The sequence below is a fragment of the Nomascus leucogenys genome, chromosome 18, assembly GCF_006542625.1.
Source record: "Nomascus leucogenys isolate Asia chromosome 18, Asia_NLE_v1, whole genome shotgun sequence".
NCBI classification, from domain to species: domain Eukaryota; kingdom Metazoa; phylum Chordata; class Mammalia; order Primates; family Hylobatidae; genus Nomascus; species Nomascus leucogenys.
Window position 1 is genome coordinate 8,510,648 of NC_044398.1, and position 19,312 is coordinate 8,529,959.

At 40.7% G+C, this 19,312-nt stretch overlaps 1 protein-coding gene across 1 annotated transcript in view; it reads left to right on the forward strand.

Moving 5' to 3' along the window:
* Positions 1-6,209: 6,209 nt before the first annotated feature.
* BICC1 (BicC family RNA binding protein 1) overlaps positions 6,210-19,312 on the forward strand; it is a 323,312-nt gene continuing 310,209 nt past the window's right edge. Inside the window, exon 1 of the mRNA XM_003258250.3 lies at positions 6,210-6,708. Coding sequence (XP_003258298.2) covers positions 6,219-6,708 — 490 coding nt within the window. The 5' untranslated portion in view covers positions 6,210-6,218. The remainder of the gene's footprint in view (positions 6,709-19,312) is intronic.

Here is a 19,312-nt window from a genome sequence, read left to right on the forward strand (position 1 = left end):
CTAATGTTTCCAGGTGCACAGTTCAAAGCTTGTCAACATATACTAGGCAACTGCTCGGTGCTAGAGGCACAGTAATGAAAAGTCATGCTTCCTGCCTTCAGGAACTTGGACATCAGACATAGAATGATGATGATGATAAGGATAAGGATGATAATGACAGAGATAATAAATGTAAAGATAATTGCTTTAATAGGAATAAGTACAATATTCACTGGAGACAAAAGATCTAGAGAACCTAAATCAGCCTGGTGGCTGGGTGTTTGTGAAGGCTAGGGGAATAAAATGAAAGAGAATATTCCAAGCTGGAGGAATATTGTGTGCAAAGAGCTGAAGATGAAAAAGCAGGACTAGACCAGAAATTACAAATAGTTCGGAACTGTTGAGGTATGAAATGCAAAAAGAGGAGGCGGGAGAGACAAATGGGCCTAAGAACTTTGTAAGCCATTTAATTGATTAATATCTGGACATATGTTGAGATTTTTCAAACATAATTGTAATGTTAAGGTTTTAAATTCAAATAGAAAAGCAGTTTTAATATAAGCTTCTGAAACTATTACAAAAATACAAAAATTCAAGATCACTATTTTTGTAGGTGGCCTTAGAAGAAACAAATTCAGGGAAATGAAGAGTGCTTGGGAAAGAACACCAAACCATCTTGCTTTGAAGTGTATCCTGAGGAGTTTTTCTGTCAAGATGACTACTGATTAAGGTTAGACATCTAAGGTAGATGTCAGATAACTAATCTTGTTTTGCTAAAAATCTCTTTCGGGTTTTCATAGTTTGTGAACTTGAAGATTTGCTGTGATCTTAGTTATTTAAATTTTCTCAGTGATTTTTTTGTTTGAGAGCCTTACTGCATTAAAGAAAATCTATACAATTGATTACTTGGCATCTGATCTGTTCCTAGACTTCGAATGGGTTGAAAAGTATTCTTTTCTTGAATGAAGTGGAAAGATAAAGACAAACAGATGCATATATATCTATATATCTTTATATCTATATATGCTCTATAAAAACAAAAAGATTAGTAAATATTCTAATTCTGGTTTGATTTTTGTAGAAAGAGCACCTGACTCAGAAGTCATGAATTCAAGGTTCTGCTATTTATTTATTATTCATTAATGATAATGATATTTATCATTATCAATAATGGTGTAATAAGCATGCGTTACTTCATTTGCATTTCCAAAATTAAAGTTATACACCCATCAAATTGTTCTAGAAGACTTGTATAAAAACCAGAAGTACTGTATGCCTTCCCCTCATTTCCCATTTCCTACAGCAATGACTTCCAAAACGTTTAGCTTGATATTACTGTTGCCACTGTGTCTCCAAATAATATGCTTACATTGCTTCCTCCTGATTTTTGAAACCGTTTTAGCTATTATCTATTGATGTTTCCTTAAAGCAGATGAGGTTTTTTTTTTTCACCACTTCCTCCCCTTACACAAAGCCTCCACTACACACAGGCACATTGCTCAATCCCTCAAATTCCTAATCTAGATATGTCATAATTTAGGTTAGATCAATATGCATGGTTTACATTATTACAACTAAACAAATGCTAGTTACGACTCAGCCAGGTTGCATACTCTGATTATTCTGAAATTTCCTGCATGTTTTGTTATACTTGGAGTTAATAATTGTCTTCTTTTTGGTACCACAGTTTTCTATGAACTAATCACTAATTGAACCACAGAGTCTTCATGAGCTGTCTCAATATCCTCTGACTATGTTCTTGCATTCCAAGAATTCCATTTAATCTAGAAGAAATCTCAACCCTGAATTTTCTGACCTACTCCAGTTTGAGTTCTCTTTTCATTATCATCTTGAGGAACTCTTTTGCCTCTATCATGTGCTAGCTTGCTTGTTTTCTATATTCTACATTTTCTCTTTATCTTGATTTAATCTTGTTTTGGTGGCAAGCAATCTTCAGTAGCTACCTCTGACAGGGCATAAAAAAATAAAAAGTTTTTTTTTTTTGAGAATGGATTTTAGCCTTATGTTTGGTTGATAGTTTTGCGGGGTATAAACTTCTACCATGGAAATTATTTTCCACTGGGTATTGCTGCATTGCCATTTGGCTCTTGATGCTGCATCCATTTGGCAGGAGTTCTGTTTTCTCTGTGCCTGCATTCAAGAAGCTGAGTACTGTTGGAGAAAATCATAGGACAAATTATAAATTTATGATTATCATTATAATTTTATAAAGTTATGATTGCCAACATCAACTGGCCTCTCAACAGTGCCACTCATCCTTTTACAGATGCAAAGCCTATATAAAAACCTCTCAACTACCAAAAGCAAGCCAGATCTCTCTACTCCCTTCAAACCTATGACTGCTCTCTTTCCCTCCTACTCTTCATAGATAACCTTGACTTTTACTCTTTTGGGAAAATACAATCCATCATACGGGAATTCCTTCCTATTGTAAAAATGCAGCCTACAAACTGACCTATATTTGTACCCATCTTGTTTACTTTCTGATGAGCTATTTGTCCTCTTATTATCTCTTGTAATCTATTCTGTTCATGCTCTCAAAACCTGATAATATTAATGCTTCTCCTTTTTGTTGAATACTCAATTTCTGCCACCTGAATCTTTTCCAGTCACTTTTAAACATGCTCAAACCTGGCAAACCATTAAATCAACCATCTAACCAACCAAACTACCAAACAACCAATGAGCAATAAACAGGCTCCCTTTGCCCACTTTATCTTTCAGCTATTGCTCCTTCCTCCCTTTCTCAGCCAAACCTTTTCCAAAGAGTTATTGTTACCTCTCATTTCATTAGCTATACCCACTCCTCAACCACTCCATTATGGCTTTCTTGCCAAGGTCTCAGCAATCTCATAAAAAAAAATGTTGACTTCCCTTAGTATACAAAGATGATCACACTTTCCTTTTTGTAATAGTCTTTTTCCTGAGTTTACATGACACAGCTTTATTTGTTTCTTCATTCTTCTTTCACTGCTGCTTCTATATCCTTTCACATTACACTGTCCTCTACTTGACCACTGTCAGAATTTTAAAAAGTCACGTTCCTTGGTTCCCTTTTCTTCTAACTCTCTTCTTTTTCCCTAGACAGTCTGACCCAGGTAGATGGCTAGAATTGTTACCTATAAACAAATAACACATTTTAATCTCTTGCCAAGATTCCTTTACTGAATTCCAGACCTATTCAATTGCTAACACGACATCTCTTCTTGGAGATCTCAACATCATTTCAAACTCAAAATGCCGAATTCAACTTCATGAACTTTCCTCCACTGTGATTTTCTTTCAGTATTCCCAGTTTCAGTTAATGACACCTATCTCTCTCTTATTGTGTTAGCCAGAACCCTGGAGATATTCTCAACATTTCTCTTCCCATCACACTATTTCTAATTCATCACTTGGTGATTCTTACTGTTGAAATATTTCTCAAATCCTCTCATGTCTCTCATCTTCACCACGTATGTAAGCTAGCAGCATTTATTATCTAAACTTCCTCTATAGTCTCTTAATTGGTCCAACTGCTTCTATCTATCCTTGTCCCCCAGTCTGTTCTCCACACTACAGCCATAGTCAACTTTATAAAATGCAAATCTAAGCACATCTTTCTTTACTTACAGCCTCTATATGATTTCCTTTTATTCTAAGGATAGAGACAAAAACTCCTTAATTTGACCTATGCTGCTTACATATGCCCCCTCTTACTTATAGCTCCTGCCCCAGTGAGTCCTAATTCCTTGTTTCCTTGTACCAGCTATGCTGGCCTTCTTTTAGTTCATCCAACAGGGGAATGCATACTGCCCCCTTCTGCTACAGTGTCCTTACTTGTGCTAATCTTATTGAGAGCCAATATAACTTATTGGCTAAGCATAAAGCACCTGAAGCCTAATTTTCAAGAGACTGCCTGGGTTCAAATTCGTATTCTTCAACTTAGTCGTGCAACCTTGAGCAAGTCATTTTACCTTTTGTGCCTCAGTTTCCTCAACTCTAAAATGAGGATAATTGTAGTATCTACCTTCAGGGATGTTACTATGATCAGATGACCATTTGCAGGGATGGCTCTTCCTTTCCTTGCCTAGTTAATTTCTCTTCCAATGTCTGTTCTGAGCTAGAGTCACTGTTTCTGAGAAGCCTTCACTGACCTCTCTGACTGAATCCAATTACTCTATTATAGGTTTTCTCATATCTTGAGTCTCTTGTTTGTAATGCTTATTGCGGGCATGATTTTATATTTGTGATTTATTTTTTGGTCAATATTCCTTCTCATTAGAATTTCAGCTCCAGGAAGGAGTACAGGGATGTGTCTGTCTTTGCTCACTGTTCCTTGGGCTTAACAGTGCCAAGTACATAGTAGGGTCCTAATAAATATTTGTTGATAGAAAAACACAGTAAATGTCCCTGATGGAAAATAGTGGGAACGCTCCTAGATAAACCCTTTTGGTGCTGAAACTAGTGCCTTGGATAGAAATTAACAGTAATTAACAAGTTTATAAAAGGAACACATGATGGTGAATCAGAGCAGTTAAGTGTACTGATGCTCTCAGTTCTTCAGGAGGTGACTCTGGGCAGGAGGGGTCTCCGCTCAAAAAGGTAAGACTTTGTATAAAGACCCACAGACGAGGCCGGGCGCGGTGGCTCACGCTTGTAATCCCAGCACTTTGGGAGGCCGAGGCGGGCGGATCACGAGGTCAGGAGATCGAGATCACGGGGAAACCCCGTCTCTACTAAAAATACAAAAAATTAGTCCCAGCTACTCGGAGAGGCTGAAGCAGGAGAATGGCGTGAACCCAGGAGGCGGAGCTTGCAGTGAGCCGAGATGGCGCCACTGCACTCCAGCCTGGGTGAGAGCGCGAGACTCCGTCTCAAAAAAAAAAAAAAAAGACCCACAGACCTGGGTCCGATTATTGGCTGTATTATCTGCTGCTGGACGACCTTAATCAAGTTACTTTATTTCCCACGGTATCAGTTTCCTCATCTGTACCCATCACAGGGTCAATTCCTGTTAACTAGGCAGCTGAACCTGAAATAATTTTGATTTACCTTCAGCATATTCCATGATTATCCACAGGCCTGTGCCAGTGATATGGCTCTTCCTACATGTGAGCCAGGAAGCCTCCTTCTGTGGCGCAGTGACAAACTGCTATCCCCATCATTCCTCCCCGCAAGTCTTTGTACTTTGGGTCATAAAATAATAGGCTATGAATCTGTGTGAACTGGGAAAACAGAGTTCCAAGGGCACACCCAGTATGAGCGAGTCTCCTCTTCCCCCGCGCTTCATATCCAAGCTTGACAGAGGCCGTGGGTGGGCTGGCCCTCGGCAGTGAGGCTCAGAGGTTACTGGCCGTCATCTGTCAGAGACTGACCTTGAAAACAGAGAAAAACCCTCAGTCCCTGACAAGACAGCCCTGCCCATGTGCCAGCTGGATCCAGCTCACCAACACCGCAATCTCCGAGCCCCTTTTCTACTTTAAAAAAAAAAAAAAGTCTGCTGAGTCCATTCCTTGAGAATCACAGAGAAAACAATTCCTTCCTCACTCCATTCAAGAAAAAAAAAAAAATCCCCTTCTCAGAATAAAAAGAGTAAGCCTCTTGTCCACCTCTCGTGCAGCGGGCCACTTTGCTGGGAGGAGAGGAGGTGTCTGGGTTTGAGCCCTTCCTGGAGGTATGAACTACATGCGAACCACGTCCAGGGCGATGCCTGCGAAAGACGGGCATGATTTCTTCGCCAAGCCTTCTTTTTCCTCTTCCTCACGTTCGAGCTTGTGGAACCAACTGGGGCTGTGAGTTTCAGGGTGTAGGGTATGTATGTAAACAGCGGAATTGTGTATGCACTTAGTGTGCGTTCAGGACTCTGCTGTGCTTGAACTTGGCGTGTTTGTGTTTGTGTGTTTGGAGGATTATGAGAGTATGTGGGGGAAGAGATTTGTATGTGTAAGTGCAGAAAAGTAGTGTGTGTGATGTGTGTGTGTAGACAGGAATTACGTGGACACTCCATGTGCGTTAAGGAGTGTGTGTGTGTTTGAGGAGCTATGAAAGTGCATGTATGGAAAGGATTTATACGTGTAAGTGCAGAAAGTGGCAGTGTGTACGTGGTGTGTGTGTGTGCGCGCGAGTGTGTGAGCGCCAGGGGCCGCCCGCCCGCCGCCGCTCCCCGTGGGCTGGCCGGGCCAATGAGCGCGCGGCTGCAGGGGCGGCGGGCGGGGGGGGGGCGCCGAGCCCTGCGGATGGAGGCGCGGGCTGCGCGGCGCGCTCATTCCGCGCGGGCGTTGCTGGCGGGGGGCGGCGCAGCCACTGGACCCGGACCGGGGCCACGACCTGGGGTGGCGGGCGGCGTGGGCGGCGCCCGGGGCTGGGATGCGCCGGGGGCTCAGTGGCGGCGGCGGCGTTGGCGGTGGCGTCGGCGGCTGCAGGGGGACGAGCTAGCGCCGCGGCGCTGGGAGCCAGTTGAGCCCGGCCGGCGAGCGGAGGCGGCAGCGCAGGCAGAGCGGCGGCGGCAGCGGGAGCCCAAGCGCTGCGCGCCCACCATGGCCGCCCAGGGAGAGCCCGGCTACCTGGCGGCGCAGTCGGATCCCGGCTCCAACAGCGAGCGCAGCACCGACTCCCCAATGCCCGGATCCGAGGACGACTTGGTCGCCGGGGCGACCCTGCACAGCCCGGAGTGGAGCGAGGAGCGCTTCCGCGTGGACAGGAAGAAACTTGAGGCCATGTTACAAGGTAGGCATCCCCCGTGTTCTCGGACTCCCCGACTGAGCCTCTAACTCCTTCTCGGACATCCCCACCGCGCGCCCCGGCGCCCGCTACTCCAGCCTACGGCCGGTTTAGCTCCAGGCCCGCTCCCCCGCGGAGCCGGAGGACACCCAGGGACTGGAGACTTCGCGGGACTCCCCACCCTTCCACGCCTCTCAGGTTTCCAGGCGCTGGGGGCCCTGTGCAAACTTGACCCGCTTCAGAAAAGCCGAAGGCCGAGTTTGTATTGGCGCGCCCAAGTTGCGTTCTGGAGTTTGGAGATGCCAACTTTAGCCTGGACACCTGGGCTGTGCCATCCGGACCACTCGGGCCGCACAGAGTATGCGTGACCCTCCCCATGCCCTGGCAGCCTCGAGTTCTGTCTCTCCGTCTGTTTCACTCTCTCCCCTTGTCAGTATCCACTTCCTCCAGCTGAGGGGCCTTGTCTGGCTATTGGGAAACGCTCTGCAGATGTCAAAGCTTAAGACAGGAGCTCCCGCCCCCACCCCTGTGGTCAAGGAGGGCCAGGATGGGGGTGAGCAGCCAAAGCGAGGGGGGAGTGTGGAGGCAGTGCTGCTATGTTTGAGGACAGTGTTCATCTCTTGACAGGCTTATAAAACATATCTTGAGTTACATTCAGTCCATAAAAATCTTCCTATGCTATGGGTGTCTGACTTTGTCTTTCACAACTTAGAATTATTTTTAACTCTTTAATTTCTTTGGGACATTACCAGGCAGAAAATCTTCAACGATACTGGATCGAAAACAGATTCTGATTTATAATACGAGTATTGGAGTGAATGTCAAAACGTCCAAGGTCATTTTGACCTTTCTTAAAATCTATAAATTACTAGCCTACCTGTAGCCACCGATGTGGCTCATTTCCCACATCCAAAGAGAGAAATGAGTTAGTTTGAATGACTGTTATTCTTAAAATACGTGTACGGGACCAGGCATTAGTCTCACTTAGGGCGCTGGTGAAGATTCATTCAGTAGCTCGTGTTCTTTTATCGCGGGAGAGTTTGGAGCTTTTCAAACTTTATTTGTGGCTTTCTGCATAACTTACTTTGACTTTATCAGTCAATGCATCGCAGTATGGGAACGATTTAGCCCTCTGTGGAGATGCAGTGGCTTTTTAGAACAATTAAGCAGGTTATTTTAAGAGAGAACAACATGTTTTCCAAAACAATAACTTGGTGGAAACAAATAGCAAGAGTGTTTGGCAGGCGTTTTTTGGATGTGCTACAGGCTTTCCTCCCTTGTTGCTTATTTTTATTGATAAACATCCCTAATGTGTGTCATGTCTTTGTCTGTCTCTCCCCTTCCCTCTCTTTTTTTCTCAAATTATGTAACTTTTGAGGAGAGTTACTTCTGTGATAAACTCTTCAAGTAAGACCGTTATAAGATAGATTTGGAAATTAAAGCCCCAGTTGCATTTCAGTAACTCATTTTAGTTATTTCGTCTGTTCTGTGGTTCTTTTTGTCTAGTTTATGATTATAAAACAAAATATTAAATTTATGTCAGGCATATATTGTGAGATTGTTTGGAATGAACTGATAGTAGCACATACTCATCCTTTTCAACCAGCTTTCAGTTTTCTACATTAGTTTGGAGTGATATGAAAGAATGATCTGTTTCACCTGCGCACAAACAAGTAAGGACAGCCATGTTAGCTTCTGGGAAGTTCAAGTGTATAACCTGAGCTTTAGAAGTGAATTTCCTTTTTTGATTTAATTCATTTTCGCTTTGAATAAAATGAAATTTTGATGAGACTTTTTGAAAATTTGAAGGCTCTTTTGTATTAATAGATGTGATATTACGACCTGAGATGGTTTGAAATTGCTTTGCAGTCATAAAGTTTATTTTACAGAAAGTCTTAACATCTCTTGAACAACCGATATACAGTCATGCATTGCTTAAGGACTACGACTGGGATACATTCTTAGAAATGTGTCCTTAGGCATTTTCATTGTGCAAACATCATGGAGTGTAGTTACACAAACCTAGATTGTGTGGCCTGCTACACCTACTACCTAGGCTATGTGGTATAGTCTATTGCTCCTAGGCTACAAATAATGTTACTAGGCTACAAGGCATGTTACTATACCTAATACCGTAGACAGTTGTGGCACAGTGGTATTTGTGTATCTAAATATATCTAAACGTTGGAAAGGTAATGTGTTATGTTACTATGGCTATGACATCACTAGGCGATAGGAATTTTTCAGCTTCATTATAATCTTATGGGACCATTGTAGTATATGTGGTTAGTTGTTGACCAAAACGCAAGTGTGAGCACTGGGACCACTAATACCTGGGTTCAAAACCCTATAGGATCTCAGGAAAGTTGCTAGGCCTCTCTCTGCCTTCAGTTTGCCCATCTGTAAAATGGAGCTGATACTAGGACCTTTTAGGTTTTGGGAGAATCGAAAGAGATAATGCGTAACAAGCTAACATTTGCCCACAGTGTTTGGTCAATGATAAGAACTTAATGAATATCTGTTGTTATTATTAATAATAAATATTGCATCATGGATTAAAAGGATTTCCAGTGCCTACCACAATGTATGAAATATAGTATATACTCAATAAATAGTTGGGGAACAAAATAATTTTGCAAGTTCATAATTGCAGAAGTAAAATAGAAACTAAAGAAGTAAGTCTGTCAAGTCAATAAGCATTCTAATATTGTTAGATATTCTTGGGTGGAAAGCTTTTTATTTGAAAAGTGCCAAGTAAGTAAAGTCTATATTTGAGTTTTCAATTATTGTGAATTTGGGTGTGCTATTTTTCTATTTACAATTGACTTAAAATAGGTACGGGTTTCCAATTTAAATCAGGATAAATAAGATTATCTGCCTTTAAGTATTCAGAGTGCAAATTGGTGATTATAATGCTTGGAATTTGTTTCCAGAGAGACTGTCCTGGGGGCAAGTTAATCTTTAATGAGTTGTATTTTTATTAGTAGAGAAATTCTTCTACGCAATGGACCAAAAATTCAGTGAGGTTAATATATGGGCAATAGGGTAGTAGTCAAATAAATGAAATACCATTCTTAGATGATCATTGAAACTTAAAAGAATTGTTACAGATAAAAACCACCAGGCCAACAATGTAGGGAAATATCACTCTTTTTTCATGGTTTTTTACTGGCAGGTTGGGGTCTAATTACTACTTCGAAACAACCATGCAGAGTATCTGATGTTTTTGCTGTAAATGAAGATTATCAGTTTTATTAGTTTACAGTTTTATAAGTGGAAATTTGTTTTCAAGTTTAGCTTTTTGGTGGGTGTGGTATGTCTTGGAATGAATACCATAGACAGCATTTTTAATGATAAAATCCTTATGTAATTTCTTTAATACTAATCTTCAAATGTAAATTTCATGCATCATGTGAAATAATAGTATTGATTTATGTAAGTCAATTAAATTTTAGGTAAATTAACTCAAAGTTATAAGTTACATATCATAACTCACATTAACTCAACTGTGAGTTATCAGGGAGGAAAGGGAGGAGAGTGTTATAGCAGGAAGTCTGGGAGAAAGTAGGAAATAATTGAGTCAAGAGAATCAGAGATACAGTCTTGGTGTTTGCCAGAGTGCTGAGGCAATCACAGGATTCCTATATTAATACTTTTCTTTTTAAAAGTATTTTTCTTTGTAAAAACATATATGTGTACTATAAAATTAAAAATTCCCATATATAACACAGCACTTCAAATTATTAAAAAAAAATTTCCCACATAAAATTCAGAAGCATTGGCATTTTCAAAGTTTGGGAATCCCTTCTTTCAGTAGAGAAAGTAGTGAGTGTTAAAAAGTGGGACCTGTGGTGGGGAGGAATGGCCTATTTTCATGAAAGGAGATTGACATCTGGTGGGATTTTATGATACTGCTGCCGAAGACTTTAAGAACCATGTTGCATTTTTGCAATGATAGGCAGAACTGGGGTCATTTGCTACTGCTTGGTTAAGTAGCAGAGTTAGCCACTGAAATAGAGGTTGTTGTACATCATTGATTAACAGTAGGAGCAGCAACTATGTTGTCTCTTTAATTCAGCAAACTTTAGTTGATTTTTAAAATGATTTGATGAACAGATAATAATTTAGACTTTTTTCATGAGAGCGGGAAGAAATATGAAGCCAAAAATGTATGAAAATGGGGGAGTACTGAAAGTGAAGATAAGAGTAAAGCTTAAATAAACAGAGTTTTCTAGCTAATGCTTGATCAAGGCTAATAAACAGCAAAAACAAATCAAATAAGTTTATGAGCTTAGAGATTAAGAGCACAGGGCTCTGGGCTAAATCTAGATTTGAATCTTGATGCTACATTTTAATAGGGAGCTTGGGAGAATCCATCACTTGCGACCTCATTTCTCAAACGGGACAGTTAATGGTAGTACTTACCTCCTGAGGTAGCTTTGACAATGGAGAGGAAAAAGGTGTATGTAAGTCATCCCAGTGCTGGCAACATAGGAAGTGCTGAATAAGCTAATAACAATATTCACAGTAAATCATAATGTATAAAATGCCCTTTCTTATATTGATCATGAAAATCAAGTATATTGGAAACTTTAGTTTGGTCTTAAATTATCTTATGATTAATGAACATGCACAGCTATCTAAATATTATTATTGGCCTTCCTGGCAGCTTGCCATGTGTTGAGTACACTTGTAAAGGTGGGTGGGTAAATACTAAGCAAAGCTCCATTAGACATGAGTGTGGAATTTTAGAATTTGCTCAGGATGAGAGGGCATTTCGCCCTTTTTAGTTGTAAATTGTTCTTGCTTTGAGTATTTTTCATTCTTTGAGTGGTCCTGAGCCATTCATTTCTATTATGGTTTACTAAAGACTAGCAGCGAAATCAGTTAATCTCTCTTCTAGTTGTAAGTTGCTCTGAATTTGAGTCATTCATTGGTGTGTAGAAAGAAGCTTTTTTGAAGAAAATACTCTGCCTGGGTTAACATGTTTCATTTGCTCACCTGTAAAATGGGGATAATAATAGTCCCACTTTATGGTGATATTGTGAACGCTGCGTGTGAGAATGTATGTAAAATGCTTAGCTCAGTGCCAGGTTGATGGTGCTTAATAAACATCAGATGCGGCAGTACTGTCTCACATGATGGATAAAGATTTCAAAACACTAGAAAGCAAATACTTGCCAAGTCTTCTTTTCTTTTTTCTTCTAATTGCATGTGAATCCTTTGGGTGTGTGTGGGGGGGGATGTGTTTGATGTGTTTTAGTGAAAGTCTTCCTCAAAAAATTAGAAAAGTTTGTTATGACAATTTATTTGATCCAGAGAGCATAGTTGAAATTAAAATTGCTTTATAGATTAAGTGAAAAAACACATCAGAGGTTGTCTAGCTTGGCAGTAAAGAGCCCAGGAGCTGCTTTCAGACTAACTTGGATTGAGGAGGTCCTCACTTTGCTTCTTGTAGAGTTCCGTGAGGATGCACTGAGAGGGGCAGTAAAACCTCACGCTCACGGGCATGGAGCAAGCACTCTCAGTCACTGTTATCTCTATGAAGACTTGGGGGGTTTTGGTGAAGTTGATCATTGATAAATACATAGCTAGAGAGGTTTGTTACACCAATGACTTTTACAGGCAAGAATGTATTTGGCTGCGACTAACAGGAAACCTGACACAGAGTGGCTTAAACAAGCCAGGGGTTTGTCTTTCTCACCTAATGAGAAGTCTGGGGCTAAGCAGTCCAGGCTCCAAGAGCTGCTCAAGGGCATCAGGAGCCCCATGTCTTCCCTCTTCCCTGCCTCCACCATCTTCAGCCTGTGGTTTTTTGCCTTATTTTTGCACTATGGCTGTGGCCGTGTCTTGAGGTGTGTCGGTGGTTTATGCAGGTAAAAGGCGGAAGAACAAAAATTATTTTCTCTTAGACATTTTGCCTTTTTACGTGACAAAGAATTCTCTCTCCTGGAACTTCTATCTGTACTACTTTGGCCATCTTTTGCTGCAAAAGACTCTGGGAATCTATCTTCTTTTTCCAGCCTCGCTAGTGGAAGTAGGCAAAGAAAAAGGGGGTCAGAATGGATGCTGAATGTTTTACCCCATATTTTCCTCACAGTGGGCAAAGTGGAGGAGCATTGAGACTCAAAATTGCAAATTGCAACTGAAGTCAAAGCGTACCTGTATCAGAGACTTTGGACTGTGCTGATAATCTGTAGGAACATATATTATTCAGTAACATTATGTATCAGTAGAATTTCTTTCTTTCCTTTTTTTAAATGATAATTTTTTTTCATCAGGCAGCCCCTGAACCAGAATAGGTTCTGAGAGGCTCCCTAGAATTTCTTTCTTGGCATAGTCCAGAAATAAACCTAAATACCAAAGAGGAAACCAACTTTGATCGTCTAAAGCTCTTCTCATCTTGTTACTCCTTTTATGAACAGAATCTGGGGCCACTGAGTACTGCACTGTCTCTAAACTCTCCATTGTTTTCTCCATGTCAAATGTTTTTTTTGCATAGAAAATTACGTGGTACAATAAAAATACTTATTTCAATTTTTATTTTTATTTATTTATTTTTTATTTTTTTCATTGCCATTCTTTTTTATTATTATGCTTTAGGTTTTAGGGTACATGTGCACAATGTGCAGGTTTGTTACATATGTATCCATGTGCCATGTTGGTGTGGTGCACCCATTAACTCGTCATTTAGCATTAGGTATATCTCCTAATGCTGTCCCTCCCCCCTTCCCCCACCCCACAACAGTCCCCGGAGTGTGATGTTCCCCTTCCTGTGTCCATGAGTTCTCATAGTTCAATTCCCACCTATGAGTGAGAACATGCGGTGTTTGGTTTTTTGTCCTTGCGATAGTTTACTGAGAATGATGTTTCCCAGTTTCATCCATGTCCCTACAAAGGACATGAACTCATCATTTTTTATGGCTGCATAGTATTCCATGGTGTATATGTGCCACATTTTCTTTTTTTTTATTATTATTATACTTTAGGTTTTAGGGTACATGTGCACAATGTGCAGGTTTGTTACATATGTATCCATGTGCCATGTTGATTTCTTGCACGCATTAACTCGTCATTTAGCATTAGGTATATCTCCTAATGCTGTCCCTCCCCGCTCCCCCAACCCCACAACAGTCCCCGGAGTGTGATGTTCCCCTTCCTGTGTCCATGAGTTCTCATTGTTCAATTCCCACCTATGAGTGAGAACATGCGGTGTTTGGTTTTTTTGTCCTTGCGATAGTTTACTGAGAATGATGTTTTCCAATTTCATCCATGTCCCAACAAAGGACATGAACTCATCCTTTTTTATGGCTGCATAGTATTCCATGGTGTATATGTGCCACATTTTCTTAATCCAGTCTATCGTTGTTGGACATTTGGGTTGGTTCCAACTCTTCACTATTGTGAATAGTGCCGCAATAAACATACGTGTGCATGTGTCTTTATAGCAGCATGATTTATAGTCCTTTGGGTATATACCCAGTAATGGGATGGCTGGGTCAAATGGTATTTCTAGTTCTAGATCCCTGAGGAATCGCCACACTGACTTCCACAATGGTTGAACTAGTTTACAGTCCCACCAACAGTGTAAAAGTGTTCCTATTTCTCCACATCCTCTCCAGCACCTGTTGTTTCCTGACTTTTTAATGATGGCCATTCTAACTGGTGTGAGATGGTATCTCACTGTGGTTTTGATTTGCATTTCTCTGATGGCCAGTGATGATGAGCATTTCTTCATGTGTTTTTTGGCTGCATAAATGTCTTCTTTTGAGAAGTGTCTGTTCATGTCCTTTGCCCACTTTTTGATGGGGTTGTTTGTTTTTTTCTTGTAAATTTGTTTGAGTTCATTGTAGATTCTGGATATTAGCCCTTTGTCAGATGAGTAGGTTGCAAAAATTTTCTCCCATTCTGTAGGTTGCCTGTTCACTCTGATGGTGGTTTCTTTTGCTGTGCAGAAGCTCTTTAGTTTAATTAGATCCCATTTGTCAATTTTGGCTTTTGTTGCCATTGCTTTTGGTGTTTTAGACATGAAGTCCTTGCTCACGCCTATGTCCTGAATGGTATTGCCTAGGTTTTCATGTAGGATTTTAATGGTTTTAGGTCTAACATTTAAGTCTTTAATCCATCTTGAATTAATTTTTGTATAAGGTGTAAGGAAGGGATCCAGTTCAGCTTTCTACATATGGCTAGCCAGTTTTCCCAGCACCATTTATTAAATAGGGAATCCTTTCCCCATTTCTTGTTTTTGTCAGGTTTGTCAAAGATCAGATAGTTGTAGATATGTGGCATCATTTCTGAGGGCTCTGTTCTGTTCCATTGATCTATGTCTCTGTTGTGGTACCAGTACCATGCTGTTTTGGTTACTGTAGCCTCGTAGTATAGTTTGAAGTCAGGTAGCGTGATGCCTCCAGCTTTGTTCTTTTGGCTTAGGATTGACTTGGCGATGCGGGCTCTTTTTTGGTTCCATATGAACTTTAAAGTAGTTTTTTCCAATTCTGTGAAGAAAGTCATTGGTAGCGTGACGGGGATGGCATTGAATCTATAAATTACCTTGGGCAGTATGGCCATTTTCACGATATTGATTCTTCCAACCCATGAGCATGGAATGTTCTTCCATTTGTTTGTATCCTCTTTTATTTCATTGAGCAGTGGTTTGTAGTTCTCCTTGAAGAGGTCCTTCACATCCCTTGTAAGTTGGATTCCTAGGTATTTTATTCTCTTTGAAGCAATTGTGAATGGGAGTTCACTCATGATTTGGCTCTCTGTTTGTCTGTGATTGGTGTACAAGAATGCTTGTGATTTTTGTACATTGATTTTGTATCCTGAGACTTTGCTGAAGTTGCTAATCAGCTTAAGGAGATTTTGGGCTGAGACGATGGGGTTTTCTAGATATACAATCATGTCATCTGCAAACAGGACAATTTGACTTCCTCTTTTCCTAATTGAATATCCTTTATTTCCTTCTCCTGCCTGATTGCTCTGGCCAGAACTTCCAGCACTATGTTGAATAGGAGTGGTGAGAGAGGGCATCCCTGTCTTGTGCCAGTTTTCAAAGGGAATGCTTCCAGTTTTTGCCCATTCAGTATGATATTGGCTGTGGGTTTGTCATAGATAGCTCTTATTATTTTGAGATATGTCCCATCAATACCTAATTTATTGAGAGTTTTTAGCATGAAGGGTTGTGGAATTTTGTCAAAGGCCTTTTCTGCATCTATTGAGATAATCATGTGGTTTTTGTCTTTGGTTCTGTTTATCTGCTGGATTACATTTATTGTTTTGTGTATATTGAACAGCCTTGCATCCCAGGGATGAAGCCAACTTGATCATGGTGTATAAGCTTTTTGATGTGCTGCTGGATTCGGTTTGCCAGTATTTTATTGAGGATTTTTGCATCAATGTTCATCAAGGATATTGGTCTGAAATTCTCTTTTTTGGTTATGTCTCTGCCAAGCTTTAGTATCAGGACAATGCTGGCTTCATAAAATGTGTTAGGGAGGATTCCCTCTTTTTCTTTTGATTGGAATAGTTTCAGAAGGAATGGTTCCAGTTCCTCCTTGTACTTCTGGTAGAATTTGGCTGTGAATCCATCAGGTCCTGGACTCTTTTTGGTTGGTAAGCTATTGATTATTGCCACAATTTCAGAACCTGTTATTGGTCTATTCAGAGATTCAACTTCTTCCTGGTTTAGTCTTGGGAGGGTGTATTTGTCAAGGAATTTATCCATTTCTTCTAGATTTTCTAGTTTATTTGCATAGAGATGTTTGTAGTATTCTCTGATGGTAGATTGTATTTCTGTGGGATCGGTGGTGATATCCCCTTTTTCATTTTTTATTGCATCTATTTGATTCTTCTCTCTTTTCTTCTTTATTAGTCTTGCTAGTGGTCTATCAGTTTTGTTGATCCTTTCAAAAAACCAGCTCCTGGATTCATTAATTTTTTGTAGAGTTTTTTTTGTGTCTCTATTTCCTTCAGTTCTGCTCTGATTTTAGTTATTTCTAGCCTTCTCCTAGCTTTTGAATGTGTTTGCTCTTGCTTTTCTAGTTCTTTTAATTGCGATGTTAGGGTGTCAATTTTGGATCTTTCCTGCTTTCTCTTGTGGGCATTTAGTGCTATAAATTTTCCTCTACACACTGCTTTGAACGTGTTCCAGAGATTCTGGTATGTGTGTGTTTGTTCTCGTTGGTTTCAAAGAACATCTTTATTTCTGCCTTCATTTCATTATGTACCCAATAGTCATTCAGGAGCAGGTTGTTCAGTTTCCATGTAGTTGAGCGGTTTTGAGTGAGTTTCTTAATCCTGAGTTCTAGTTTGATTGCGCTGTGGTCTGAGAGACAGTTTGTTATAATTTCTGTTCTTTTACATTTGCTGAGGAGAGCTTTACTTCCAACTATGTGGTCAATTTTGGAATAGGTGTGGTGTGGTGCTGAAAAAAATGTATATTCTGTTGATTTGGGGTGGAGAGTTCTGTAGATGTCTATTAGGTCCACTTTGTGCAGAGCTGAGTTCAATTCCTGGATATCCTTGTTAACTTTCTGTCTCATTGATCTGTCTAATGTTGACAGTGGGGTGTTAAAATCTCCCATTATTATTGTGTGGGAGTTTAAGTCCCTTTGTAGGTCACTCAGGACTTGCTTTATGAATCTGGGTGCTCCTGTCTTGGGTGCATATATATTTAGGATAGTTAGCTCTTCTTGTTGAATTGATCCCTTTACCATTATGTAATGGCCTTCTTTGTCTCTTTTGATCTTTGTTGGTTTAAAGTCTATTTTATCAGAGACTAGGATTGCAACCCCTGCCTTTTTTTGTTTTCCATTTGCTTGATAGATCTTCCTCCATCCCTTTATTTTGAGTCTATGTGTGTCTCTGTATGTGAGATGGGTTTCCTGAATACAGCACACTGATGGGTCCTGACTCCTTATCCAGTTTGCCAGTCTGTGTCTTTTAATTGGAGCATTTAGCTCATTTACATTTAAAGTTAATATTGTTATGTGTGAATCTGATCCTGTCATTATGATGTTAGTTGGTTATTTTGCTCGTTAGTTGATGCAGTTTCTTCCTAGCCTCGATGGTCTTTACAATTTGGCATGTTTTTGCAGGGGCTGGTACCGGTTGTTCCTTTCCATGTTTAGTGCTTCCTTCAGGGGCTCTTTTAGGGCAGGCCTGGTGGTGACAAAATCACTCAGCGTTTGCTTGTCTGTAAAGTATTTTATTCCTCCTTCACTTATGAAGCTTAGTTTGGCTGGATAGGAAATTCTGGGTTGAAAATTCTTCTCTTTAAGAATGTTGACTATCGGCCCCCACTCTTTTCTGGCTTGTAGAGTTTCTGCTGAGAGATCAGCTGTTAGTCTGATGGGCTTCCCTTTGTGGGTAACCCGACCTTTCTCTCTGGCTGCCCTTAACATTTTTTCCTTCATTTCAACTTTGGTGAATCTAACAATTATGTGTCTTGGAGTTGCTCTTCTCGAGGAGTATCTTTGTGGCGTTCTCTGTATTTCCTGAATCTGAATGTTGGCCTGCCTTGCTAGATTGGGGAAGTTCTCCTGGATAATATCTTGCAGAGTGTTTTCCAACTTGGTTCCATTCTTCCCGTCATTTTCAGGTTCACCAATCAGACATAGGTTTGGTCTTTTCACATAGTCCCAAATTTCTTGGAGGCTTTGTTCATTTCTTTTTATTCTTTTTTCTCTAAACTTCCCTTCTCACTTCATTTCATTCATTTCATCTTCCATCAGCGATACCCTTTCTTCCAGTTGATCACATCTGCTACCAAGGCTTCTGCAATCTTCGTGTAGTTCTCGATACTTGGCTTTTAGCTCCATCAGCTCCTTGAAGCCCTTCTCTCCATTGGTTATTCTAGTTATCCATTCTTCTAATTTTTTTTCGAAGTTTTTAACTTCTTTGCTATTGTTTTGAATTTCCTCCCATAGCTCAGAGTAGTTTGATCGTCTGAAGCCTTCTTCTCTCAACTCGTGAAAGTCATCCTCCATCCAGCTTTGTTCCATTGCTGGTGAGGAACTGCGTTCCTTTGGAGGAGGAGAGGTGCTCTGCTTTTTAGAGTTTCCAGTTTTTCTGCTCTGTTTTTTCCCCATCTTTGTGGTTTTATCTACTTTTGGTCTTTGATGATGGTGATGTACAGATGGGTTTTTGGTGTGGATGTCCTTTCTGTTTGTTAGTTTTCCTTCTACCAGACAGGACCCTCAGCTGCAGGTCTGTTGGAGTTTACTAGAGGTCCACCCCAGACCCTGTTTGGCTGGGTGTCAGCAGCGGTGGCTGCAGAACAGCAGATTTTCATGAGACCACAAATTCAGCTGTCTGATAGTTCCTCTGGAAGTTTTGTCTCAGAGGAATACCCGGCCGAGTGAGGTGTCAGTCTGTCCCTACTGGGGGGTGCCTCCCAGTTAGGCTGCTGGGGGGTGAGGGACCCACTTTAGGAGGCAGTCTATCAGTTCTTAGATCTCCAGATGCGTGCTGGAAGAACCACTACTCTCTTCAAAGCTATCAGTCAGACAGGGACATTTAAGTCTGCAGAGGTTCCTGCTGAGTTTTTGTCTGTGCCCTGCCCCCAGAGGTGGAGCCTACAGAGGCAGGCAGGCCTCCTTGTGCTGTAGTG